This window comes from Rissa tridactyla, chromosome 1, assembly GCF_028500815.1.
Source record: "Rissa tridactyla isolate bRisTri1 chromosome 1, bRisTri1.patW.cur.20221130, whole genome shotgun sequence".
In the NCBI taxonomy this organism is placed as follows: domain Eukaryota; kingdom Metazoa; phylum Chordata; class Aves; order Charadriiformes; family Laridae; genus Rissa; species Rissa tridactyla.
This window is the reverse complement of record NC_071466.1, coordinates 157,816,329-157,841,137: the sequence shown is the minus strand read 5'-3', so window position 1 is coordinate 157,841,137 and position 24,809 is coordinate 157,816,329. Positions and strand designations below refer to the sequence as shown.

Here is a 24,809-nt window from a genome sequence, read left to right as displayed (position 1 = left end):
CCCAGGAGATATTAGAAATAATTTATGAGATTTTACAAAAACATCTCTCATTGCATCTAACGTTGATTTTTGTCTTAAATTTTCTACTAGTGTTAAATATACCTCTGGTATTTTGCTGTAGTGAGAAGCAACTGGAGTGTTTGCTGACACACTGCATCAAAGTGCCAATGCTTGTCCTGGATCCTGCGCTGCCTACCAACGTCACACTGAAAGACCTGTCATCCATTCATCCTGCTTTACAAGCTGCTAACAATATGTTCTTTGTAGCAAAACCAAAAAATCCTTCTACCAACGTGACAGTAATTGTTTTTGATAGCCCTAAGGATGGTAAGACCCTATTTGTCAGATTCCAGCCAGTCTTCTAGAGGAAGCTTTTTAGTAAGCTGCTGTGAATTAGGTTATTTTTTTCCCCTCCAATACTGACTCTGCCACTAACTTTCTGTTCAACTTTAGCAAGTCATTCAGTGTCTCTTGCCATCACTCTGTTCCTCTAAATGATGACATTAATGATACTGTTTGCTGTCCTCCCAGACAACTGATTACAGATGATTAGATTTCCCTGCTTTAAAAGACTATTGCAAAACAGGTTTGATATCTGAATATCTGTGTTGCACTGATAATCTCAGAAGGCTGAGGTTTAGATTGAGGAAGATTAGTTTTAGAAATCCTCTTTTAATTGCTGTGAAGTCTAGTTTGAATATTGTGCAATAAGTTCTGCCCTTTCTCAAAGGATTGCATACCTTAAAACAAAATTATGCATGTGTTCAGCATGTATAAGTAGGATCTTAAAGCAAGTATGGGCTTTTAATTTTGTTTAATATATGGTGCCTGACCACTGCCAGCAACTAGCCCAATCACTGGTGTCTATTTTGCCACCAAGAATTATTTACCAGTTATAAAGACAACTGTTCACACTGTAAACATCCAAATTTTTTTTTATTTGCAAAGGTATATCTTACTTACTAGAATGTACAAACGAAGTGACTTCCAGTTTTTGATTTGTAATGCATTTTATGTGTTCTAGTTGAAGCTGCCCATTCTGGAATGTTAAAAGACAACAGCAAACAGATAGTATGGAGGGGTTACTTGGTATGTACTTTTAAATTGATTAGCTTTTGTGTATGTGAAACTCTTTGTACATTTTTAGAAAGTGTTTCTGTGCTATTCTCTTTCCATAAGTCACATGTAGTAAGAAGTGAAAGCTTCTAAAATAACCCTTATTTCAATTTTGAAGTTTGGGTCAAGTGACAAAATATACATATTAAATCTGTAACCTGATAAATAATTGACGGATAAATGTGAATTACTGGAAGTTTAAAAAAGTCTTTATACCCTCTTTTCTTGTTTTTAGACTACAGACAAAGAAGTTCCAGGTCTAGTATTAATGCAAGACTTGGCATTCCTTAGTGGATTTCCAGCTACATTCAAAGAAACAAATCAGCTACGAACAAAACTACCGGAAAGCCTGGCCTCTAAAGTAAAACTGGTAAGGGTCTGGAAGAAAAAGAAACTTAGTTGTATTGTTTTTTTGCAATGGTTCACATACGGGATCTCACCCACCTAGGATACTTAAGATGTTTCTGATAGTAATGTGTTTTTCTGTGTGACTGTTTTCTTGAGTTGTGAAGAGTAGTAAATAGTGACTCAAACACTTGCCTTCAAAATACCAATTGTCTGTTCTGGAACTGCAAGTTATTAGGCTTTAGATTTGCTAGCCTGCAACTGATTAAAAAATACCAGCCTTATCAGTTTCTCTTAGCCATTTGCTATAGGCTGTTGTCTTGCTGAAGTATACTGGCTTGTTTAATGTGACGTGAGGATTTTGTTTCTGTAGCTTCTTAGCTTTTTTTCTTTCCTTGTTGCTTTTAGAAGAGTTATCTTAATAGTAACAACACTGTATTGTTTCACAGCTGAATGCCATATTTCTCTCTGCCAAGTACTCTGTATGGTCTTGAGAAAGTTGTACTTCAACTTAGCCACCTGTAAGGCAACAGTAGATGACAACTTGTGTGACTGTGCCGTCCATTAACATTTCATGCCTTCTATTCTCCCCGGCCATTTGGACACCTTTTCTGGTTACAGACAGGTTTAACAGACAGGTGAAAGTTTAAAGTCTGTGCAAATTGTTGGCTTACGTATTGGAGGGATATGTGATGGGTGGTGTGAAAGGGGCTGAGGCCAGGGAGTTTGTGGAGGAGAAGGAGTTAGCAGGGATAAAAGGATGTCAGTCCATAGGTACTCTTGTCTTTGTTAGTCTGATGCCCACCTGTAGGACATGCTGATTCACTTTATGGCTTGTTCTTAGTGCTCAAATGAGCATGACTACCTCTCCTTGTCGTTTTTTTATTTGTTTTTTTTTTTGGCAGGCTGGGTTAACAAGTCATGTATTCTGCTATGGCAGAAACAATATTGTGTAACCCCTTTCATAGGCTGGTCACACTCCAACTTAATGCGAGCTGAATTTCTTCTTTCTTGTCTTGGCTTGTATTAGGCTGTCTTACAGTCTCACTAATGGTAGAAACCTTCTGAAGTAAATGCATTTGTACCTCTGTTCCTACATGCTCTTAAACAGCTTAATAGAGAGACTTCTTAAACATTTATCTAAGCTTAAATAGCACTTTTCTTTTCCCTTTGTTTACATCTCTAGTGTATTTGTAGCAAGTGGCTATGACTTTTCCTAGCCTTTGTTTTACTAAGTTAATTAGACAGTGCTCATCCCACAGCATTGGCTCTTCATTGCTCCCATCCTTCTGACAGCCTTTCTTTGCCACTTCCATTGTGTATTTGTCTGCCTTCAACACGACTGACTGGAATTTTGTCCAGCATTTTAAATGAAGCATCACCAGAACTTTTTACATGGTGAAAAATACGTAGTACGTAGCTAACCCAATGCTGGCAGAACATCAGAGCCTGGCTGTGTGCTAGATTATGCTCACTGCAAACAGTGCTGCCACCGTTTCTACGTAACCTCCCTTGCATCCTTCCACTGCTGTGTATTGGTGCTTGTTCATAGAAATTGTCTCCTGCTCTTGTGAATCTGTACCTAGTTTGGGTGAGCCATGGCAGATGTGCTTTGGTGTGGCCAAGGCATCCTTCCTTCTCTTTCTTAGTGGCACATTGGTTAAATTGCATATTCATATAGTCAGTCTGTCAGCCTCTGCTTGTTTTATATACTGTGGGTATTTTTTAATCGCTCTAAAGAAATGGTGTTTACTGTAGAGAAATAAGGTGGTTATCCAACAGGAGATGGTACTTCAGTTTTGCTGTCTGAGGTGCTAGGTTCTTGATTTCAGGTTTGCATGAGGAGCGTTGCTGGTTGAATGCTTCCTGACTTTGAGCCCTCTGAAGCATCATCTTTGAGTGCAGGTTCAACCATTTGGGTTTGGAGCCCCTTCTAGTTCCTCACCACAGCTTAAGTTACAGCTTCCCAGTAGTTTTAACACATTTGACTTAATGGAGCTGAAAAACTCAGGATACTTTTGACTTCAATTACCAGCTCTTCTCATTTGTTAAACTTGCCCTTGAGCATTCAAGAAATTTAGTAACAAGATATTCCTTAATTATTTTCTTTTTCTGTTTCAATTTAAAGTCAATTAGCTTATATTTTCCTGACCTAGCGTTATTTCCTAGGAGCAGCTCTTCTGTAATGTTCTCATTAATTACCAAACTGGTATCTGAAATAATATTGCCTTTATCAGTTCAGAGATTATTTGGTGGTAAAGAAATCTGTCAGCTTCCACCTCTGGGAATATACTGGAGCAGCATCCTAGGGAATGTTTGTTCTCTGGTTGAAAATCATAGATATAAGCTCTTGTAGTAATGTGCTGAGGAAAGTTCCTCCCTCAAAAAAATATTTGGAAGCTCATTCTCTGTCCCTCAGCAGATGTAGCTTTATGCTCTTTTTCCAGAACGATTTTGACTTAAATCAGTTCTTTTATCCGTAGTACCCTACTGTTTGTTGGGTGGGTTTTTTTTGAGTTTTGGTGCCTTTTATCGTTAACACTTGGGTGTTTTTTTGTCAGAGTAAATTTTATGTGTCTTTCTTGGACCCTTCAGTGTCTTTCTGTCCTTGAGGTTCTACCACCTTCTATTCTTCCCTCTGATGTCTGTTGTCATGGCTTGTACTAATATTTTTGCTGCTAAAACAGACTTCTATTAGTATAAAAATACCAGTTGTTGTTGTTGGGGGGGGGGGTGTTCTGCTTTTTTTTTTTTCTTTCTTGTTCCCCAGCTCTCCCCAGGCACTTTCTAACTTCATTTGTTGTTGGTATGTCTCTAATTGCATTATCTAACTACTGTTCAAGCCAGTGTAGATGCTTTTTCTCAGTAATACTCCTGTGTGGAGTTCTGCTTCCAGCACTGAGAAGTTCATAATTCTCTCTTGGATTTCTGCTGTAAATCTGACAAGCACAGACCTTATTCTTAGACTAGGCCGTGTCTCTTGTGCTACAATAGAGACCTTCCATCTTTCATGGACACCTTGGAAGAATGAAATACCGAGATTTCTCCTAATTACTTTCAAGCCATCTGCTGGCTTTTTATTATCTTGTGGTTTTAAGGCTTGTGGGGTGATTCTGCCTGCACCTTAATTTTTTGATTGTAGTCACTTATTTTTTTTTCCTCATTTCATCAGATGATCGCTTTCATCATCTTTTTTTCCATTCCTGTAGGATCTCCTAGCAGTATTAGTCCTACAGAAAACATGACAGAGGGATTCTTTCTGTGTTTCAGTTCTGCTTCTCATGTCCAAGCAGCTGGATAACCTGTTGTCTGTATCCGACCTAATCGCTCTCTTAGCTCTTTAGCATGTCATAAAAATGCTGTAGTTTCTCTGTGTTTTTGCATTGCTGTTCAGACGAACACAAAGGCTGCATCTGTGGGGTGTCTTAGATATGTCTCCCATCTCCTTGTCTGTTTTTATGGAAATGACATCCTGTGCTTGTTATCTTTCCACATGATTTTTCCTTACCCTGTCTTGGTTGTCCTTTTCTCCTTGTCGTCAGTCATGTGTCATCCAGTTAATCACAAATCTTTCTGTTTGTGCTGGTTCTCTTTTCCTTAGTGTGTTCTTATCATTATGTAAACATTACCATTGTGATCATTCTCTGTTCCTAAGAGCTCCCCTTCTGCAATTTGGTTAGGCATATCTTTGTATAAACACAATTTTTCCCAGGTATCCACAGCATTCTGCAGTTTCTTCATCCAGTCATATTGCTGCCTGTGTTTCTTTTCCTGGTGATGGATGCTTTAGAACAATTAAATTGGGATTATTGTACCCTGTGTGGTCATAGCAGCAGATTCTTCCCCAACCAGTTCTCTGCTCTTGATAGCAATTTATGTATGTTATACCTACAATGGAATATATGTATAAAAGTTAATGTTTTATTTGACAGTTAATTGTTATTTATTTACATATCAAGTGTGGATGAGGTTGTTTCTACGAAAGCATTTACTAAGATCCTAGCTCAGAATCGGTTCTTCATTCAGTGGATGTTGGAGGTAGGCAGTTATGGTAAACATAACCAAGTGTGGTTTTCTCCTTTACAGAGAGATGCTAGGTTAATGCTACAGTTAAGCAGAAGAAAGGTTGGTTGTTTACTCTCTCCACTGAAATTTGCAGAAATTCTTCTGCTGTTACCCCTTCTGGAATCTAAGGTCTGTGAAGTGGTGTCAGATGCCTGGTAGAGAGGAAGAAAGTTACCCCTGAGTTTAGGCTAGACTTGTGTCTCATAGTCACCTCCTGGTGCTTAATGGGTTTCTGCATGCTCTAAGTGGCTTTTCTTAGTGCAATGCTGGAAGTAAAGAAATAATAATAAAAAATTCCAACAATGCTGCTATTATAAAGGAAGAAAGGTGAGAAAGGGAGGAGTGTGGCTGTTGGTGCGTTTGTGTTGAACGTTGGTAATGCTGCTTTAATTGGATTGCTTTAGTTTGATTGAAATCACTTCTAAATTCAAAGAGGAGCAAAAATTGTGAAGATTGAATATATAGTGAATCAATTTCCAAGGTGAATTATGTATGTTACAGCCTACTGAAATTTTGTACTTACGGCCTGCACCGTAATGTAATGATATGGAAGTTCATTTCCAGATGAAAGGTAAGCAGCAGTGTGTCTGCTGGTCAGGTTTGTTGTTCTAAGTTGTGTGTGTTATGACAGATGTGGTTGAAAGTTATATTTGGCTGCTTTTTATTTTCCATGCTTTCTTAATGGTGCATTAGTAAGCCACTAGATGGAGGTGTTACTCTGGTTGTGCAGCTGTCTGCTGGTAAGCCATATTTCTTTAAAGGCTGTAAAGATGTTACATTGTACCTATACGTGAAGAACAACAACTGAAATATTGTTTTTCCACTTTTCCTTCCCCCCCTTACCTACATTTCTAAAGAAAACAATCGTTGTCCAGTCTAAAAGAGATGCTAGTGACTTAAGCACTAGGTCGTGATACAAAAACTGACAGGGGAAGGATTGAAAGGGCAACGGAATTTGATTTGTTTGATTTTTTTTTTTTGAGGCTATCATGCTAGTGCTTTTTCACTGAAATAGTATCCAGTAGTGAAAATTTTTGAAGGAAGATGACTTTCCTTCAAGGCTTCATATACTGATTTCTTGAGGGAAAACTGGGAGCTTGTAGATCTACTTCCTTTGCAAAATATGTTTCCTCTTTAATCTGTGTGCATACACATATATGGACAAGTTATGTTGGAAACTAAGGGTTGTAATGTGTCTTTTAATGGCCTTGTCTTAATAATGGAAGAAAATCCACATAGGAACCTGCAGGCATGGTCATGTTGGGTGTTTGCTGTCCTCACCGCCTTGAGAGTGGGGGGTCCAGGCTTCTTACTGCTGCTCTTGTCAGAGTTGATGGAGCAGACAGATGGCTTCAGGGGTTGGTGTTGTATGTTCGCAGAGATGTTATGAGTAAGCTTTGTTGGGAAAAAAAAAACAAACCCAAAACCCAAAAAATGAACCCCAGTCCTAAGGCATTGCATTGCTTTTGGCTCAGAGATGACCCTCCTACTAATTACCTTGCAAAGGGAACTTGGTAAATTTGTAAAGACAACAGCATTTCATACTTGTAAAGCTTTTTTGTAACTCTTTAACAAAACGCATACCTCCCCCTTCCCTTGTTATGTGGGCATAGGAGTTTTCCCAATACTCATACTGGAGTGTGAAAAACGGAGCATCTAGTTTCCTTAACGATCAGCTTTCACCATGAGGAAGATAAAGTGTAATAAGTTAAAGACTGGTCAAGAGTCCAAGTTCCATCTCAGAAAAAAACTGTTCTTACCTTGAGAATGTGGACTCACATTGACTCTGTCCATCTGCCTGTTTGTTTTTCTGCTCTGTTTTCACAATACATTTGGATCTGCTGGCCTGTTTTGTCAGGATAGAGATGATCTCTAGAAGATAATATTTCAAGGGAATGGGCAATCGCATGCATTCCCACTGAAAGGAGGATAATATCTGTGAGACATCAAAAAATCTGCCAGGGGAGAATTCCATTTTGAATACACCAGCAACAAAATGTTCTGAGCAGAGCTTGCAATTTATTAGAATCTAGATAGTTATGTCACCAGATACCTTCATTGAAATCTAACTTTATTGATACCTCTGCTTATGAAAAGACTTGTTTCTTAAAGAAGGTATTGGTGGAAAAAACCACTGATGTAATAAAAATAATCTGTGCAACGTAGGGGTTATCTTAATGCTGATGCTGAGCAGTGGAGCATGTTTTTCCACTACTTGTTTGTGCTTGGACTGTTACATATTTAAAAACCTAGAGCATATATGCTGTGTTAGTAGGGGGAAAGGGCAAGTGTTTGTAATAAATCTAGTCAGGAATCTGTAGTACGGGTACCCATTTTGTTGACTTTGGAAACAAAGAGAAACTAAATGTTCTTAAATGCTTTCAAAGCTCTAGAATGGTAATATTTTTGGTTTGTTATTTGTATGTTTTAAATGACAGATTCTGAGGGACTGTGTGACACTGTTGTATTCCTAAATAAAGCACATACCCACTGATGGCAGCTTTGCAATCTGTAGCATTTTGATATCGATATTTTGGGAGGTTGCTAGCTGCAGTCCGTAACTATACCTCAGCCATTTAGCTACTGAAGCCATCCTTTCCACCCATAGGTTCAGATGATTCCCTGGAAGGTCTGAGATTTATCAGATTTTTCTAGTGGCAGGCCTCATAAGTCAGATTGAAAGATCTCAAATAGCATATGAGTCAAAGCATCAACAGCTTTAAAATGTCACAAGTGGGACAGCTGGCCTTGCTAATGGAAGGGGTGCTAACTCTGGGACAAGTGTTGTTTTAAAATGAGCAGAAAGGGTCAGATATAACAAAAATAAAGAAAAAAATCACTTAAGGGTTTTATGAAATAAACTGTGGTGGTTTTGCTGTTTTTGAACATGACAGTATTCAAATTTTGTTAACTTACAAATTGCTTTTACAGATCTTATGCAACTGAAAATCTGATAGACGTGCTTATTTGTCTTATGTTGTGTGAAGGAACAAAAATTAAGCATAGCATGTAGTAAATATTGTTAATGATTAACTGCATGTATTCTCAGTCTGACTGTTAAATGTATGCACTTGGAGAATCCAAGTGCGGTTCTGCTTTTAGCTTGTTTGTGTTTGCTCACGCTACTTCATATGTAAACACAGCATTTTATTGGGTTATGCTATATTCCTAGGGAAATGTTTTGATGCCCTACAATTTGTAAACTATACTAGCTGTTAGAGAGGGCATGTAGTACAAGCCTCATCTTATCCTGTGCATTATGAAATCTGATATACAGACTTACTAGTGGTAAGAGATAAAAACAGCAAACAGATCAAACAGTCCCCAACTAAGAAATGACCTTAACAGCATATTGGCAACCATCATTAAGGACTTGGAGACCCACATGGATTAGTTCTGGAGCCCTTTGTATCTCAGATTTCTGAGCTGTAGGTTGATCTGTAAACCATTCTGAAAATTTCACGCTTCTGACAGCAATGATGAATTGGTGGCCTTAATTTTCTTAGAAAAGCATTGCTTGATTAAGATGGAAAAAAAAGTATGATTGTTTGAGTCATATAATGAAGTTGTAATAAAATACGAATTTTGTTACTGGGGGGCGAGGGAATGGATGGGGACTTACTCCAGAAATATTTATAACACGGACAGCCTCACTGTTGCTGGATCATTGTGTAAGGAGAAATTTTCTTTGGAAAGTGAAAATTAAGCATCTAGAAATGTTCTGTATCTTTAAATGTTTTTCATTTCCCATTTTACTACCCCTTTTTGTGTTCTTACAAAACTGTAGTTCTTTAAAAACAGTGTTTACTAGTCGTTCTTGCTAGTAACTCTAGTAAGAAAAATACAACAAAAAGGTGGAATTGGCAAAGGAAGAGAGCTGCTGTGGGTGCATGCCAGAAATTATTTTCTCTGCTTGTATAGTTGCAGCTCTATTCAGAAGCCAGCGTGGCTCTCTTGCAACTGAATAACCCTAAGGGTTTCCAAGAACTGAGCAAGCAAGCAAAGAAGAACATGACTATAGATGGAAAAGAATTGACGCTTAATCCTGCGTATTTACTATGGGACCTCAGCTCTGTCAGTCAGGTAGGTAAATTCTGTTCCAGCATGTAAAGGTTGTAGTATTTAAAAACTGCAAGCAGAGGCTAACTAGTCAATGACAAGGAACACGGGATTTCTTCCAGCAGCTTGGAGGTGTTAAGAATCCAGTATTTACTATGTTGTAAGAAAACATCTCAAGAGCATTGTCAAATTCTGAAATTAAGGAGGACAAGGATCGGAGTGACATTTAATTGAAATTTTCCTGTTCCCTGCTAAGTGAAAAATTTTACCCTCTGCACATGTTCTGATAAAGTTGTGTGCAGTCACGTCCTGAAAGGCTTAACTGATGCTGACTGGCAGATAAGCAGGCTTCTTGTGTGTGGGAAGACAGAGGGCTTTATTAACAAACATGATTATCTTCTTTCCGATGTTTCTTAGATGTTTTTTTGCTTTGCGGCATCATATGTGCTGAGAAAATGCTAATTACTTCTCTTCCAAAAAATTCTGAAGATCTGAAATACAGATATCTGTAAAGAAAGGAGGTTTACTTTGAATGCTTTTGATAGAAGCAAGGATGTTTGGTTTAGTAAAAGTTAATAAAATAACAAGATGTCTGTTTCAAGATAAGATCTTCTAAAATCTTGGGTTTTTTTTTTTTCTCCTGCTAGAATTTAATTTTACAGTAAATATCAAGTGGCATGGGTAAAGTACATGTGCCCTTTCCAGTAAAGCTTGCGGTCGGTATCCTGTTCCTGGATTGCAGTCTGTTCCTGGCTTTTGGGGAACTTTTCCTTGTTAATAAAAACCCTGAACTCAAACTTTATACTTCAGCATGTTGAAATTACATATTATTTTGTAAATGGGTACTTAGCCGATGGATGCTGGTGTTGCTGAAATGTTTTCAGTTGTTACATTTTTGAGAATGTGTAAGCTGCGTTACTGTACTTATTAGAAAAGAAGGAAACTTATTTCTAGTGTGTAGAATCTGCAGTGAAAATGTTAAACGTTCAAATTTTTCTGGAGTTTCCTGTTTCAGTCAGTCATACTTCTCTTAGAAATGTTCCTTTTAGGGCACCCTTAATTGTTGTTTTTAGATGAGGTCATTAAGTTCTAATAAATGGGAGAAGAAACATATGTTACAGTGTCATGTAACCTAATTTTGTTACTTACCTGAAAAGTTTCTAATTAAAATGTTGTCATTTTAACAAAAACATGGAAACATTTAGCTATCTGATAGTGAATATTAGGTTCAGCTTTGTTAATTTTCTCCTGCCTAAGTTCTTCAAAATATAAGAGCAGGGGATAATTGAAGAGCTGCCACATCATGATGCTTCCAGTGTATCTATATTAGGTGACATTTATATACGGCTTATGATGCAATGTACTTGGAAGGCCCCAGCTTCTTAAAACTGGATATCTGAAAGGTGATGTTACAGATTTGAAATGCAACTTGGCTTTTGATCAAGATCAGGAAATAATTGAGACTAACAATCCAGGAAAACAGGAGGGTGTATTTTTTCTGGGGTTGTTTCTTCAAGAGCCGGGATCACACAAGGCACTGTCATCTTGAAATGTCGTCACCCGACATCCTAATGGTACCAGGTGGTCAGCCATTGATGTCAGAAGATTGTATTGTTCACCTTGATAGTTCAGAAGAGTATGATCCTTTAGAAGAATAATGGTGCTTGATCAATATACTTTTTATTTTTGAATGTCTAAGTTCTCAAATGCTTATGCATCCATATGCTAAAGCACACTGTTGTTACCTATCTGGATCAGAACATTAATGTTCTATTTAAAATCTAAGAAAGGACTTTTTTCTTTTTATAGTCTAAGCAGGATGAAGATATTTCTGCCAGCCGTTTTGAAGATAATGAAGAACTGAGATACTCATTACGATCAATAGAGAGGCATGCCCCTTGGGTACGACATATTTTCATCGTCACTAATGGGCAGATTCCTTCCTGGCTTAACCTGGATAATCCTCGGATTACCATAGTGACACATCAGGTAAAAGCCAAACAAAAACCACCACCAAAACCCCGAAACAAACAAAAATACCAGCATGAAAGTGCTACTAGTAAAGATTCTGTCTTTGTTTTGAAATATAGCTATCCCCTTTCAGCTAAAGGCTGCATTTATTTGGAAGGTAGAAGTGACCAACTCTTCCCCATCTCATCCATGGTTTTATTAAACCCCAGTATGTCTTTGTGTTTTGCCTAAGCAGATCATGGAATGCGTTGGGTTGGAAGGGTCCTTTAAAGTTCATCTAGTCCAACCCTCCTGCAGTAAGCAGGGACATCTTCAACTAGATCAGGTTGCTCAGAGCCTCATCAAGCCTGGCCTTGAATGTCTCCAGGGATGGGGCCTCTACCACCTCTCTGGGCAACCTGTTCCAGTGTCTCGCCACCCTCATTGTAAAGAACTTCTTCTTAATGTCTAATCTAAACCTACCCTGCTCTAGTTTAAAGCCATTGCCCCTTGTCCTATCGCTACATGCCCTTGCAAACAGCCCCTCCCCATCTTTCCTGTAGGCCCCCTTCAGGTACTGGAAGGCCGCTATAAGGTCTCCCTGGAGCCTTCTCTTCTCCAGGCTGAACAACCCCAACTCTCTCAGCCTGTCTTCGTAGGAGAGGTGCTCCAGCCCTCTGATCATCTTTGTGGCCCCCCTCTGGACCCGCTCCAATGGGTCCATGTCCTTCTTGTGCTGAAGCCTCCAGAGCTGGACACAGTACTCCAGGTGGGGTCTCACAAGAGTGGAGTAGAGGGGTAGAATCACCTCTGTCGATCTGCTGGCCACGGTTCTTTTGATGCAACCCAGGATGCAATTGGCCTTCTGGGCTGCAAGTGCACATTGTTGGCTCATGTCCAGCTTTTCATCCACTGGTTATTCAGATAACTGAATGTATATCAACCCTTCATTTAGTCCCCCTCTCCAAATACTGAGGCTTCAGGTAACGTCTGCCCATGTCTAATTTCTTTATAAAGTCTATTTATAAAAAAACCTGGGGAGAATAAAATGTGATCTGAATCCATAAACAGTCTCTCAAGACCAGTAATAACCTAATAAGCTTGTGTTGAGACAGGATGGATTACAATTACTGGAACTAAGATGATAACTAGAAAAAGGAGCTATGCATTCTAAAAAATTTATTTTAAAAGAGAAAGGGAATCCTTCAAGCTTCCTGAATAAGTGAAACAAAAATACTCCAGTAGCTTCTTATTACGAATTCGGGAGTAATTTTGGAATCTAGACATGCCATAGGAGCCCTGAGCAACCTAAGTGGTAACAAGATACCAATTCAACTTCTGTTGCTGTCTGCTTCTGAAGTTACTTGAAAGGGATGGAAGAATCCTGACTTTTTGAATGCTGGAACAGGTTCAACTTGCTTGAAATTTTGTGCAGCCTGTACTGCATGAGAAGTGTAAATATGTGTACACTGGGCCTGATCCATTACCCATTGAAAGAGGAGTTTATGTCTTTTCATTGAACCAGGTACAGTTTCTTAGTTAAAAGCAGCAGGCTTGAAATGGTTTTGAGTGGGGAAAATGAGATGGCAAAGGTGGAGGGTTTTTTTTGGCTAAAATATTTTCACTTTTTTTGTCTTTCATACCTCTTCCTGTTCCTGACATTATTTTTTTTTTTTAATAGTAGATAAGTATCAAATATATCTGATGTGCCTGACCTTTTATGGTTTGGGGTTTTTTTTATTTATTTCTGAACCTGTTTTGGGGGCTTTTTGTTTTAGGAAATATTTCAGAATGTGAGTCACTTGCCTACCTTCAGTTCACCAGCTATCGAAAGTCACATTCATCGTATCAGTGGCCTCTCTCAGAAGTTTATCTATCTCAATGATGATGTTATGTTTGGGAAGGATGTTTGGCCTGATGATTTTTACAGTCACTCTAAAGGTCAAAAGGTAAGCCATTGTGAAAGTAAAACTTTTCTACGCTAATATAATAAAAATTTAAGAAAGGGAAAGCAAATATAAGAAGATTTGCTTTCACTCCCCCTCTTACCTCTAAAGGTTCAATATTCTTAACTAGACAATTGTTAGCAAAGGTGCAGGGTGTGGAGGGCTCTGTCTTTTTTTTCACGTGTGCCGTGTTGATGTTTGGGTTGCACTCACAGGTTTCTGGCAGTGTAATGGGTCTTCTGTCAGGCTTCATGCTGTAGTTTATTATCAGTGTCGCTCTCTAATTCTCCCACTTTCTGTTGAAGCACTGGTAAGACTAATGTGATGTTTGGCTGCTGTCGGTCTTCCCTCCCTTTTAAATTCTTTCTGTTTTGTGGAAAACGTTCAAAACAAAACAGAATCAGTTCTTCCATGGGAACACTGAGACCTCATGACATTGAGACCGGTCTAATATTTAAATTTTACCATTTATTACCTCTGTTCCAGACACCCATAATATCTTTGCCCAATCTATATATAATCATATATTTAATTATTTACTAAAATTTACTATTGTTGGATGTTCATGAACATGAAATAATTTAATCTTTCAACAGACTTATTATCAACAACTGGGGTTAAGCAAGGAAAGCAGGCTGAGGAAACATTAGCAATAGTTGTGCATAAAGACTCTGGCTGCCAGCAGAGTTTTCATCCATGAGCTTCATCTACAAGAGTGGAGGAAAAAATTAAGATTTATATTTAGTATTTATATTAAAGCAGTAAGTACACAAGACATTAGAGACCACTGAATTAAACACTTCATGCAGGCAGATGTGCACACTTGTGTACACACGCAGAAGGATTGTACAAAATCAGTTTAAGCTACCCTAAAATTACTGTTGCAGTACTTGAGGATGTTAGGAGGCTTTTAGTTGTTCTAAATCTCTAAGGATGTAGGCATATAATTGCAAAATCATATTGTTAGTGCATTTCTATTGTTCTTCAGTTATTCTTCTCAGTTATGATGATAAAGTCAGTTTAAGTGCAATGTTATTTGTGATAACCTTATCAGTAAGTGTTTCAGCAGGAAATGTGCTGCTAAAATCTTGAAACAGTAAGGTGTAAAGGAAAATGTGCGTGGTTTTTAATGCCTCCCCAGTTGAAAATACACACACCCACACACTTTTTTTTATCTTGGCAATTCTTAGATTTATTTAAGTCATAGTGGATCAGATGCTTCAGGGATTATGTTCGACATGTGCTGCTTATCTCATGACTGGTTAGTAATGAAGAAGCATTTTGAGTCAGGAGAACAAGTGACCTGCAGCTATTTCTGAGTTTAAGCTCCTCCTTCTTATCTGATAAAAGATAAAATATTAATTTTCATTGGAATATGGTTTGCAGAAGTGGATTTGGGAAGTCGTGCTTTATATTTCTGGCCATTGGTGCCTTGCTGTATCGCCTTGGGTATTCTTCAGTTCTTCATTCTGTTTGAAAGGGGTAACATTAACTTCACTGGTGGTAGGGTTTAAATGCTGTTTGTAAAGCTTTGTGAATACTTAAGGCACTATCCATGGGGAGGCATTATTTTAAGTCTCTGTATTGCAAGAAACAACCTCAGCTGAATTCTATTTGCCAGTCCTTGTCTCAGACTGTAACGTTGTTCCAGGTTTACTTGACTTGGCCTGTGCCAAACTGTGCTGAGGGATGTCCTGGCTCATGGATTAAAGATGGTTACTGTGACAAGGCCTGTAATAACTCAGCATGTGATTGGGATGGAGGCGATTGCATCGGTAAGACAGCAATGTTACATTTGGAAGAAGTGAACTGTTTGTTTTTTCTTATAATACTGTAATTTGTCATTCCGCTGTAACTACAAAATTTGCCTAATAAAAGAAAAGTTGGCTTACAGATGAAAACCTTATTTCCTGCAAACTACAAATTTCTATGGAAAGTGACAGCATATAGTAGAACATAGGAAAATCTTTCTTTGGGTACCAAATTTGACTAGCTGAAAGGAAGGGGGTTGAAATTCAAATTATTACTATATATCATTGCATGATATATAGAAATATTATATATTATTTGGACTCAGAATCCAACTAATAACAGGACTGTGAAGCTGCATCATTAGTTCTTAGATCGAATTTTCAGGACTACAGGGTAGGAAAATTAAGTGGTACTTCTAGATTGAAGAAGCGATACCACTCTAGGGCTGTCTAAAATCGAGAGTGCAAGCACGAGAATAAGTAAACCAGTTTTCTGCCTGCCTTTTTGAAGTTAAGACAAAATATGTTGGAGTTTTTGTTGCAACTTTAAGTTGGTTCCTAAGCTTCTGCAGTGCAATTGGGCACGCTATGGATCTTACACTAATTCATAGAAGTCTAGTTAGCATTTGCCCCTTTTTAATTTCACTGGTCATAAATAAGGTTGTTGACTCTTCGGTCTAGCTTTAACACTGTGGCTTAAAATGTGCCTTTCCTCACAAATAAGGATTTCAAATGACTGGGGTTTTTTTTGTTTTTCTTTTCTCTCCTTGTAGGTAACAGTGGGGGTAGTCGCTATGTTGCTGGTGGAGGTGCAGTTGGAGGCATTGGGAATGGACCACCATGGCAGTTTGGGGCAGGAATAAGTGGTGTTTCGTACTGTAACCAAGGCTGTGCCAATTCATGGCTAGCAGACAAATTCTGTGATCAGGCCTGCAATGTCCTCTCCTGTGGATTTGATGCTGGTGACTGTGGCCAGGGTACGTAAAATACATATCTGATAAACTTTCTGTAGGGATTCTTTTGAATTGCCCGACTTTTTTGGTTCGTTGTTACTCAGATTAGGCTAAGATGCCCTATACAGTTGTGGAAAAGAGCTGCTAGCAGCTGAAGAAAGAAGTCAGATGCTTCTTGTATTCATTAATTCAAACCTGAACCAATACTATATGCTGCTTTATTTAATAAAACTGTTATTGACCAAGCATGGGTGGGGTGCTCAATACATTACAGAGGCAGCAAACATCAAACTCCTTGTGCCAAGAGGCTTACAGTTTAAATGGAGAAATTACATTTCAGCTATGCAAACAGTCTTTACGCAAATAAGGACAGCTGACTTGATACCCATAATGGTTAAGAAATTTAAAGAACCTCTCTGATGCTGACAACATGAGTTCAAGCCTGGCTCTGGGCTCTTGTCAAAGGCTACTTTCAGTCACCTGTGAAGTTGTCTGAAGTTTATTTTGATATGAAAGACTAGCAGGAGTGAATGAAGTGATTGAGAGTGCTGTCTAGGATAGCCAGGGGAACAGAAATGGAAGAATGTGACCTGTTTGGAAGAGTAGAGGTTCCCCTGCATCTCAGCTCACACAAATGCATTACTGGCAATTCTGTTGCTGGCAGTGGGGTTTTGCTCGTGTGAGAGTTGACAGATAATCTGTCTTCTGCTGTGGGAGGAAGTTTGATTGAGCCTATCTGATTTTTGAAGTCTGAAGTCAAGATGCAATGTAGTAGTGAAATCCAACTGTTGTAATGTAAATCTACTAAAATGTGGCAAAAATGGGCATGTTACTTATGACTGATACATAATTTTAAGTTATGTGTGATAACGAGCTGCTTAAGCTCTTCAGGTAGAGACTGAAAGAGTGATAAATGATACTGGCTTTTAGAATTACCACTGGAACGTCTGGTAGCTTTATATATCTGAATATATAGTCATTCATTATTAAAGATAGGTGAGCAGGAAACTGGAAGCTACAGTAAGTGTTCTTTCACAGAACTGTCTCCCTGCTAATATAGTGAATCTAGGTGGGCATGTTACAATTAAAGACTGAAAGATAAGTGTCACGCTGCAAATTGACAGAAATTTGTTTTGTTTCTTCATGTTTTCCAGACCACTTTGAAGAGATGTATAAAGTGATGCTTCAGCTTAATCAGACCTACTATGTTATTCCCAAAGGTGAATGTCTGCCCTACTTCAGCTTCAGCGAAATAGCCAAGAAAGGAATTGAGGGTTCATATAGTGATAATCCAATTATCCGACATGCTTCAGTTGCTAATAAATGGAAGACTATCCACCTCATAATGCATAGTGGCATGAATGCAACTGTGATCTATTTTAACCTTACGTTCCTAAACAAGAATGATGAAGAGTTTAAAATGCAGGTAGCTATCGAAGTTGATACTAGAGAGGAACCAAAACTGAACACAACTTCCATGCAAAAATCCAACTCTGATTTTAAAACTATAACATCTGTACCAGAAGCTGAAATGATATTTGAGGATATTCCTGAAGAAAAACGCTTTCCAAGAGTCAGGAGACATCGAAATGGCACCAAAGAGAGCCTACATGAAGAGGTGATAATACCATCAGTAAACGTGTCTCTCCTTCCTGAAGATGTTCAGCTAGCACTGCAGAACCTGGACTTAAAACTACTAAATGGTGATATCACTCACAAAGGATTTAACCTATCCAAGGCTGCTCTCCTGAGACCTTTTCAGTTCTTAACTACAGTAAAGAGTATTACAGGCCTGGAAAAGAAGGGCATGCATAATCGTTCAGAAGATCAGAAGAACCATACCAGCTGGCAGAAGCCTTATAAAGATATAAGCAATGGCAAAATAAAAATTATAAAAGCTAATGAAGAAGTTCCTTCAAAGCTTACAGGAACAAAGGGGACTGGTGTGACAATGAACACAAATAAACTTATTTATAAAGTAAAGCCTAAATCCACACTTCCCTCCCAGAGCACAGGAAATAAAAATGAAACTCGAGAAAAAGTATTGAATGCACTCATATTAAGGGAAACCCAGAAATCAAAACATACTGCGAATTTAGGTAATGGAGAAGATGCACAAGTAATGGAAGGAGGAAAAGCGGATATGCAGGTGGATACAAACGTAAGGGAGGGGCTAGTGGGAAGAAAATTACAGTCTTATGCTGGAAGTTACCACGGCTTTTTGCCATGGGAGAAAAAGAAGTATTTCCAGGACCTTCTTGATGTGAGTATTTGAACGGCATTGCTTATTGGAATGGTTACATCTTTCTGCATTTGGTGGAATCCTATTAATATGATCTATAAATTTGGAATGTGTCTTGCCTTTGAGGCAAATATTGAGATTTTTTGAAAGCTCCTTTGACTTTTCACATAAAATCTTATTTGTTTATGATTGGGTCTTAAGTAGGTGGTAAAAACTGAATAGTCATTTCTTTTCCCTTTCTACTGCTTTTTTTAAGTCAGATTCAGTTTTTATTCATTGTATGTTGTCACAGTGCTATTGTTCAGACTATGTGTATATACAGCATTATAACAGAAAGCTTAAATTTTGTTTTGATTGCATTTATGCAAATATGGATCCAGTCTATTAAAAAATGTAAAAAAAAAATAATGTATAATGGTAACTACTTGGGCTCTAAAATTTAAATTGAAAGTCTGCCAACAAAATTGAGTATCCAGACCGTGTCAAGAAATCATGTAGGAAGCATCCTCTGCTTCCAACCAAAGCATTTTGGCAGAGCTTTGAACACATGTAGAATAGAAGATAGAGACTGCTTCACTTGGTAGCAACTGCTTTGCACTACACCAAATGGCAAAGGGGCTATGTTTTCAAAAGGCTACCTCTTTCCATTCATCTGAGATTGGATTTTGCATGAGGAATCTTTATATTCATAGTATTTCAGTTTATCAAAGGTGGATGAATAATCAGTAAAAAAAAAAGGTAATATTACAAATAAATCTGATGGCAAACAGGGCCTTTAGTGTGAGTGTGTGAGGTGTCAGAGCACAAATATCAAGGACATTTTTTATAGACTGCTTTTCCTGAAAGCATGAAAATTTTAAGGGAAAGGCTACCTTTTTTCTTTTAAAGAGAGAACTAAGGAATATGAATAAAAATATTCAAAACTTTTCTTCCTGTGTTCAAATGTGGAAAGAGTTGGCACCTGGCTGAAATGTCATTTTTCCTATGTGTTTAATGTTTTCGATCTTTTTTGGCAATGTAGCCTTGATTTATTCCTGTCCTGCTGTTTAGGAAGAAGAGTCATTACTCAAGCAAATGTCATACTTTACTGATGGTAAACATTTTGGAAGGCAGCTGAAAGATACATTTGCTGATTCCCTTCGATATGTAAATAAGCTTTTAAACAGCAAATTTGGATTTACATCTCGGAAAGTCCCTGCTCATATGCCTCACATGATTGACCGCACTGTTATGCAAGAGCTACAGGATATGTGAGTGTGTCTTTGTTTGGAACAATGTAGAACTGTAGTTAATTCTACCTTTCCGTTGATGCTTTGTTACAGCTATTTCAAATGTGTTGATGGCTACTCGTTAAAGTTATGTTTTGAAAAGGGAAACAGGGAATTTATTACAGCATGATAGTTGTGCTAAAATAAGGAGACTTTGAGGACCTTTTTAAACTTCTTGATGAGAATTTGTTTTTAGGTAAGGAATGATTTACTTTAAGAAACTGGAGTACTAAATTAGTTTACGTTCTTTTATAGGTTTCCTGAGGAGTTTGACAAGACGTCATTTCACAAAGTGCGGCACTCAGAAGATATGCAGTTTGCTTTTTCATATTTCTACTATCTTATGAGTGCAGTCCAGCCACTGAACATTTCTCAGATCTTCAATGAGGTTGATACGGACCAGTCAGGCATTTTGTCTGACCGAGAGATTCGCACATTGGCCACGAGAATCCATGAGCTACCATTAAGTTTGCAGGTACTCTTTCCTTACCAGTAACTTTTAGAGTAACTTCAGTTTTAAAGTCCAAGACTGTTAAAATGAGTGAAATCTTTATTTATCCTTCCTTGTAGCATCTCTAACATTTGGCAATTCTTAAATTTTACCTGGAGAATACAACATTGTGTTCTACTTTATCATTGTTATATGGAGTCAACAATTAAACTGAGTTCTAGCAACATGAGAAAAATGGATCACTGGTGTCCAAGGTTGGGAAAACAGTTAGTGTGAGTTTGTCAGAAAAGATGTTCACTGGTAAAAGCCACTGTGAAGAGTGGGATCCTGCTCTGCTTACTCTTGTTCTTGCACATAATAAAAGACAGTCCTTGCTCTGAGCAACTTGTGGCCCAAAGAAAGAATTGAGAAAAAGGGTAGCAAAGAAGTCATACTGGTAAATACTATGACCATATACAAGGATTCACATTTCTGTGTTTCCAGGAACCTGATAAACAAAGGGACATGGTCTTTGTAGGACTTATGCTCTTAGGGACAGTTAGTAGAGAATGAAAAGTACTACTTCTGCTTTACAGAGAGAAATCAGCACAAAGCAATAAAAGAATTTTTTTCTTCAAATAGCACATAAAATCATTGTCATAGCTGGAACGCAGCTCTGCTTCAGTGTGTTCCTGATCTGTACTTTAGTCAGAAAAACTTCTTCCTTTCCTTTCAGTTCACTTTTCTGTTTGTTTCCTTCATTTGGGATTTAATATGCTACTGCTGGTTTGGGAATTCTGTACTGTCCTGACATCATCAGTAAATTTTTAAATGAAAGTGACTTTAAGTCGTGCTTTATCTGGTCTCAGTACAACTATGCCCTACGCATTTGCTTTACTTTAGGCGTATGGGGAGTCCGGTAGCATGGAATTTTGTTATGTAGATAACACTAAATATGTCTGTGCACCCTGGATTTTTAGAACTATGTCAGTGAGAAAACAGGATTATCCTTTTTTTTTTTTTTTTTTTTCTCTTTCTGTTAGGATTTGACGGGTCTAGAACAAATGCTAATAAACTGCTCTAAATCTCTTCCTGCCAACATCACTCAGATCCATGTCATTCCACCAACTCAGGAAGCATATTATGATCCCAATCTGGTAAGAAACATTGGTCTTGAAATATGCTTGGTTTCTTTCCTGAGCATTTACTGGGCTTGAAAAGCTGGTTGGATTTCTGTAAGGAAAGTATGTACAAAAATCTCTACTTGTGTGTACAGGAGGTGAGTGTTATAAAATGACAATTTTACAAGCTACTTCCTGACTTATAAAGCCATTAATCTCCTTCAAAAACAGACAAGCTGAGCTTTAGTATGTTATTATATATGGGATTTAAAGTCATCCTTGTTAAGAAAATTCACCGTTGTGAACCTAAAATACAGTAAGCCAAATAGCTCTCTGACTATAACTTCCCAGTAAGTCCTTATCTGAATTATAACCTATGTATTTAAAACCAAAACAAAATCCAAAAAAAACACCAAACCATCAGGTGGACGTCTTTAGAATAATTCTTCCTAATTTGAAGGCTTCAGACTAACTCCTTTTAAATTCCAAAGATGGGCTGACAGGAACCCCATGAAGTTCAGCAAGGTGAAGTGCGAAGTCCTGCACATTGGGAGGAACAACCCTTTGCACCAGTGTTATGCTGGCGGCTACCCATCAGGAAAGCAGCTTGGAAGAAAAGGACCTGGGGGTCCTGGTGGACACCAAGTTGAACATGAGCCATCAGTGTGCCCTTGTGACGAAGAGGGATAATGGGCCGCATTAGACAGTATTGTCAGCAGGTCAAGGGAAGTGACCCTTCCCTTCTACTCATCACTGGTGAGGCCACACCTGGAGTTCTGTGTCCAGTTCCAGGCTCCTCAGTACAGGGGACGCATGGCCATATTGGAAGGAGTCCAGTGCAGGGCCATGAAGGTGATCAAGGGACAGAAGCATTTCTCCTTGTGAGGAAAGGCTGAGAGAGCTGAGATTGTTTAGCCTAAAGAAGAATAGTCTCAAAGGGTAATCTCATCAATGAATATAAATATCTGAATGGAGGGCACAAATAAGATGGAGGCAGACTCTTCTCAGTGGTGCCGAGTGACAGGACCAGAAGCAGTGGGCAGAATCTGAAAACATGAGGTTCCCTCTAAACATCAGCACACTTTTCTACTGTGAGGCTGACCAAGCGGTGGTGCAGGTTGCCCATTTATGGGCACTCTCCATCCTTGGAGATATTCAAAAGCCATCTGGACATAGTCCTGGGCAACTGGCACTAGGTGTCCCTGGATGAGCAGGGGCGTTGGACCAGATGAGCTCCCAAGGTCCCTTCCAACCTTAACCATTCTGTGATTCTGTGAAAATTGAGGTCTTAGGACTAGATGTTCTATGTTCCTTAAGGATTTAAATTCTTAATTTCTATTTTAGTGGTTAAATTCTCATTAAAATCTGCTGGAATTATATATATTTGAAGAAAAGGAAACGTGGATTTGAGAATTTGAGAGGACATTACATCCAGTATAGCCTTACTTCATTTTGCATCTTTATTACTCTCAATTCGGTTTGCAAAATACTATGAAGTAAAAATTTTGAAGAGTAGTAATAAGGGATGGCTGCTATGAATATGTTTTAAGATGGGGTTAAAAATAAGTCTCAGTGGTTGGGAACAATGTCAAATAACTAATCTTTTTGGAGAGTTATTAAAATATTACTAATCTAAGCAGTGCTACCTAATGTACTAATGTTATCAGTCAGTTCAAATAGTGACAAAATAGTGTTTGTGTTTAGCACAGAGGCCTAATTTATTTTTACTTCTGTTGTCTGCCACAGCTAAATTTCTTGGAATGAATCTACTACCATAGAAATATTCTTCCCTGAGAATAGGGATTTTATTTCCCAGAATTGTTTCAGCATAGCTTGTGTTAGAAATAAGGCCTCGTGTGTATCAGCTTTTCTGCAGAGTTTGCCTGGCCAGTGTTACTGCTCTACCAGAGGAATGTCAAAGACAGCTGTCAAATGAGCTAAAATTTCTGAATATTTTATTGGGGATGAAATCTAGAAGTTGCAGTGTTTTTGCCAAAAATAATGTGTATTTTTTATGTAATATTTGCATGCATAACAAATCGTTATGCACCAGTTTGTTTGGTTTTCCCCTCAACAGTTGATTGAGAAACTAGGGCTTTTCATTCCAGGAAAGTGTACGCAAGCATTTCTAGCTAATATAAGTTTTCCACAAAGCACATCTTTAAAACAGACCCTGTAATTTTCAGTAACCTATAATCTAAGCAATGTTTTCTTACAGCCTCCAGTAACAAAAAACCTAGTGACTAATTGCAAACCTGTGACTGACAGAATCCGTAAGGCATACAAGGACAAAAACAAATACAGGTATGTTGTTACAGTCCTGTGAAAAGCCATGCTAGGTTTTATAAAGCAATAAGAAGTAGAAGAAATATACTCATGGTCAAAAATTCTACGTGCATGTTAACAAATCTCAGCTCAATTTATTTTAACAGTGGAACTGAAGAAACATACTGGTATGTACTTACCTATGTTTTATTGTGCAGAATGATGTGATTTTTTTTTTTCATGGTTTCTTATTTAGTAGACTAAATATTTCCATGCTACTTGGTGTCATCTTGGGCCAGACCCTAATTTGTGTAAGGCAGAGTGTCTTTAGATGGCTATATAAATTGACTATATGTAGTGAGTGAAGGCAGTTAAAGTAGCATATAAAGAAGGAAAACCTGTCCTCTACCTAGAAGTTGTAAATCCGCTTCATCCTTTCTTCTACTGAAGCTTAAAAAAAGAAAAGAGAAAGCATTTTAGCCCTAACTACCTTGTAGCTTTCCTGCAAGGAGGAGGAGTGACAGGGAGGGAGAGGGACAAGAAAAGGGTTTCCATCCCTTTTTGGAAAGGGCAGGACAAAACATGATCGTGACCGTGGGTTTGTTTTAATAATTGTATTTGCATAGATCTGCCTGAGATCAGATTCTCTTAGATCTTTCTTCTCTGAAACCTGTCAAATCAATTCCACGCCAAGGCTGTTTGCTATGGCGTGGAGCTTATAGCGTGGTCTCCTGTCCATGGTCCCACCAGTGGTGTTGGGCAGGGGAGAGTTGTGGGGAGTCTCTGAAGCGTGCAGTTCCCCCAGGAGTGGCTAGAAAGTTAAATAAAACTGTAGAATGAAAGAAGGTTACAGATGCTGTTTAGGGCAGCTTTTGGACATTATTATACGTTAATTCATAGTACCTCAAGTTGTGCTGTAAGCTTCGTAAGTAATTTTCTTCCCAGGGAAGTTTATGCTAAAACTGAAAAGCTAACACAACAAATGAGTTTGAAAAATGTTGGGAGGCAAGGGTTTGCTGTGCTTAATGATATAAATAAATGATATAAATGATTATATAAATGATATAAATGATAGAATATGAAATAAATGATATAAATGCATTATAAGTCAGTTTAAGATACGAACTGCTCTTGTTCTGTTGAACTTCAGTATTGAATAACTGTAGTATTAATTTTGGGAGCTTAAATGGAGTATGTTGTCAGGTGAGACTTGAAGGAGTAGGCAGGGTCTTTTCTTACATTGAGACAAAAAATGGAAAAAATATAAGTGTGGTACCTCTAGTAAGACTGCTGAAAGA

At 38.2% G+C, this 24,809-nt stretch overlaps 1 protein-coding gene across 5 annotated transcripts in view; it reads left to right on the top strand.

Moving 5' to 3' along the window:
- The window catches only part of GNPTAB (N-acetylglucosamine-1-phosphate transferase subunits alpha and beta), a 46,406-nt gene that overhangs the window by 13,083 nt on the left and 8,514 nt on the right, over positions 1-24,809 (top strand). For all 5 annotated transcript variants that reach the window (XM_054217412.1, XM_054217420.1, XM_054217438.1 and 2 more), the window contains 13 exons: positions 122-327; positions 1,025-1,089; positions 1,352-1,486; positions 9,448-9,609; positions 11,395-11,574; positions 13,314-13,484; positions 15,133-15,256; positions 16,006-16,209; positions 17,340-18,448; positions 19,478-19,677; positions 19,951-20,170; positions 21,169-21,282; positions 23,465-23,550. In XM_054217412.1, coding sequence (XP_054073387.1) covers positions 122-327; positions 1,025-1,089; positions 1,352-1,486; positions 9,448-9,609; positions 11,395-11,574; positions 13,314-13,484; positions 15,133-15,256; positions 16,006-16,209; positions 17,340-18,448; positions 19,478-19,677; positions 19,951-20,170; positions 21,169-21,282; positions 23,465-23,550 — 2,976 coding nt within the window. The remainder of the gene's footprint in view (positions 1-121; positions 328-1,024; positions 1,090-1,351; positions 1,487-9,447; positions 9,610-11,394; positions 11,575-13,313; positions 13,485-15,132; positions 15,257-16,005; positions 16,210-17,339; positions 18,449-19,477; positions 19,678-19,950; positions 20,171-21,168; positions 21,283-23,464; positions 23,551-24,809) is intronic.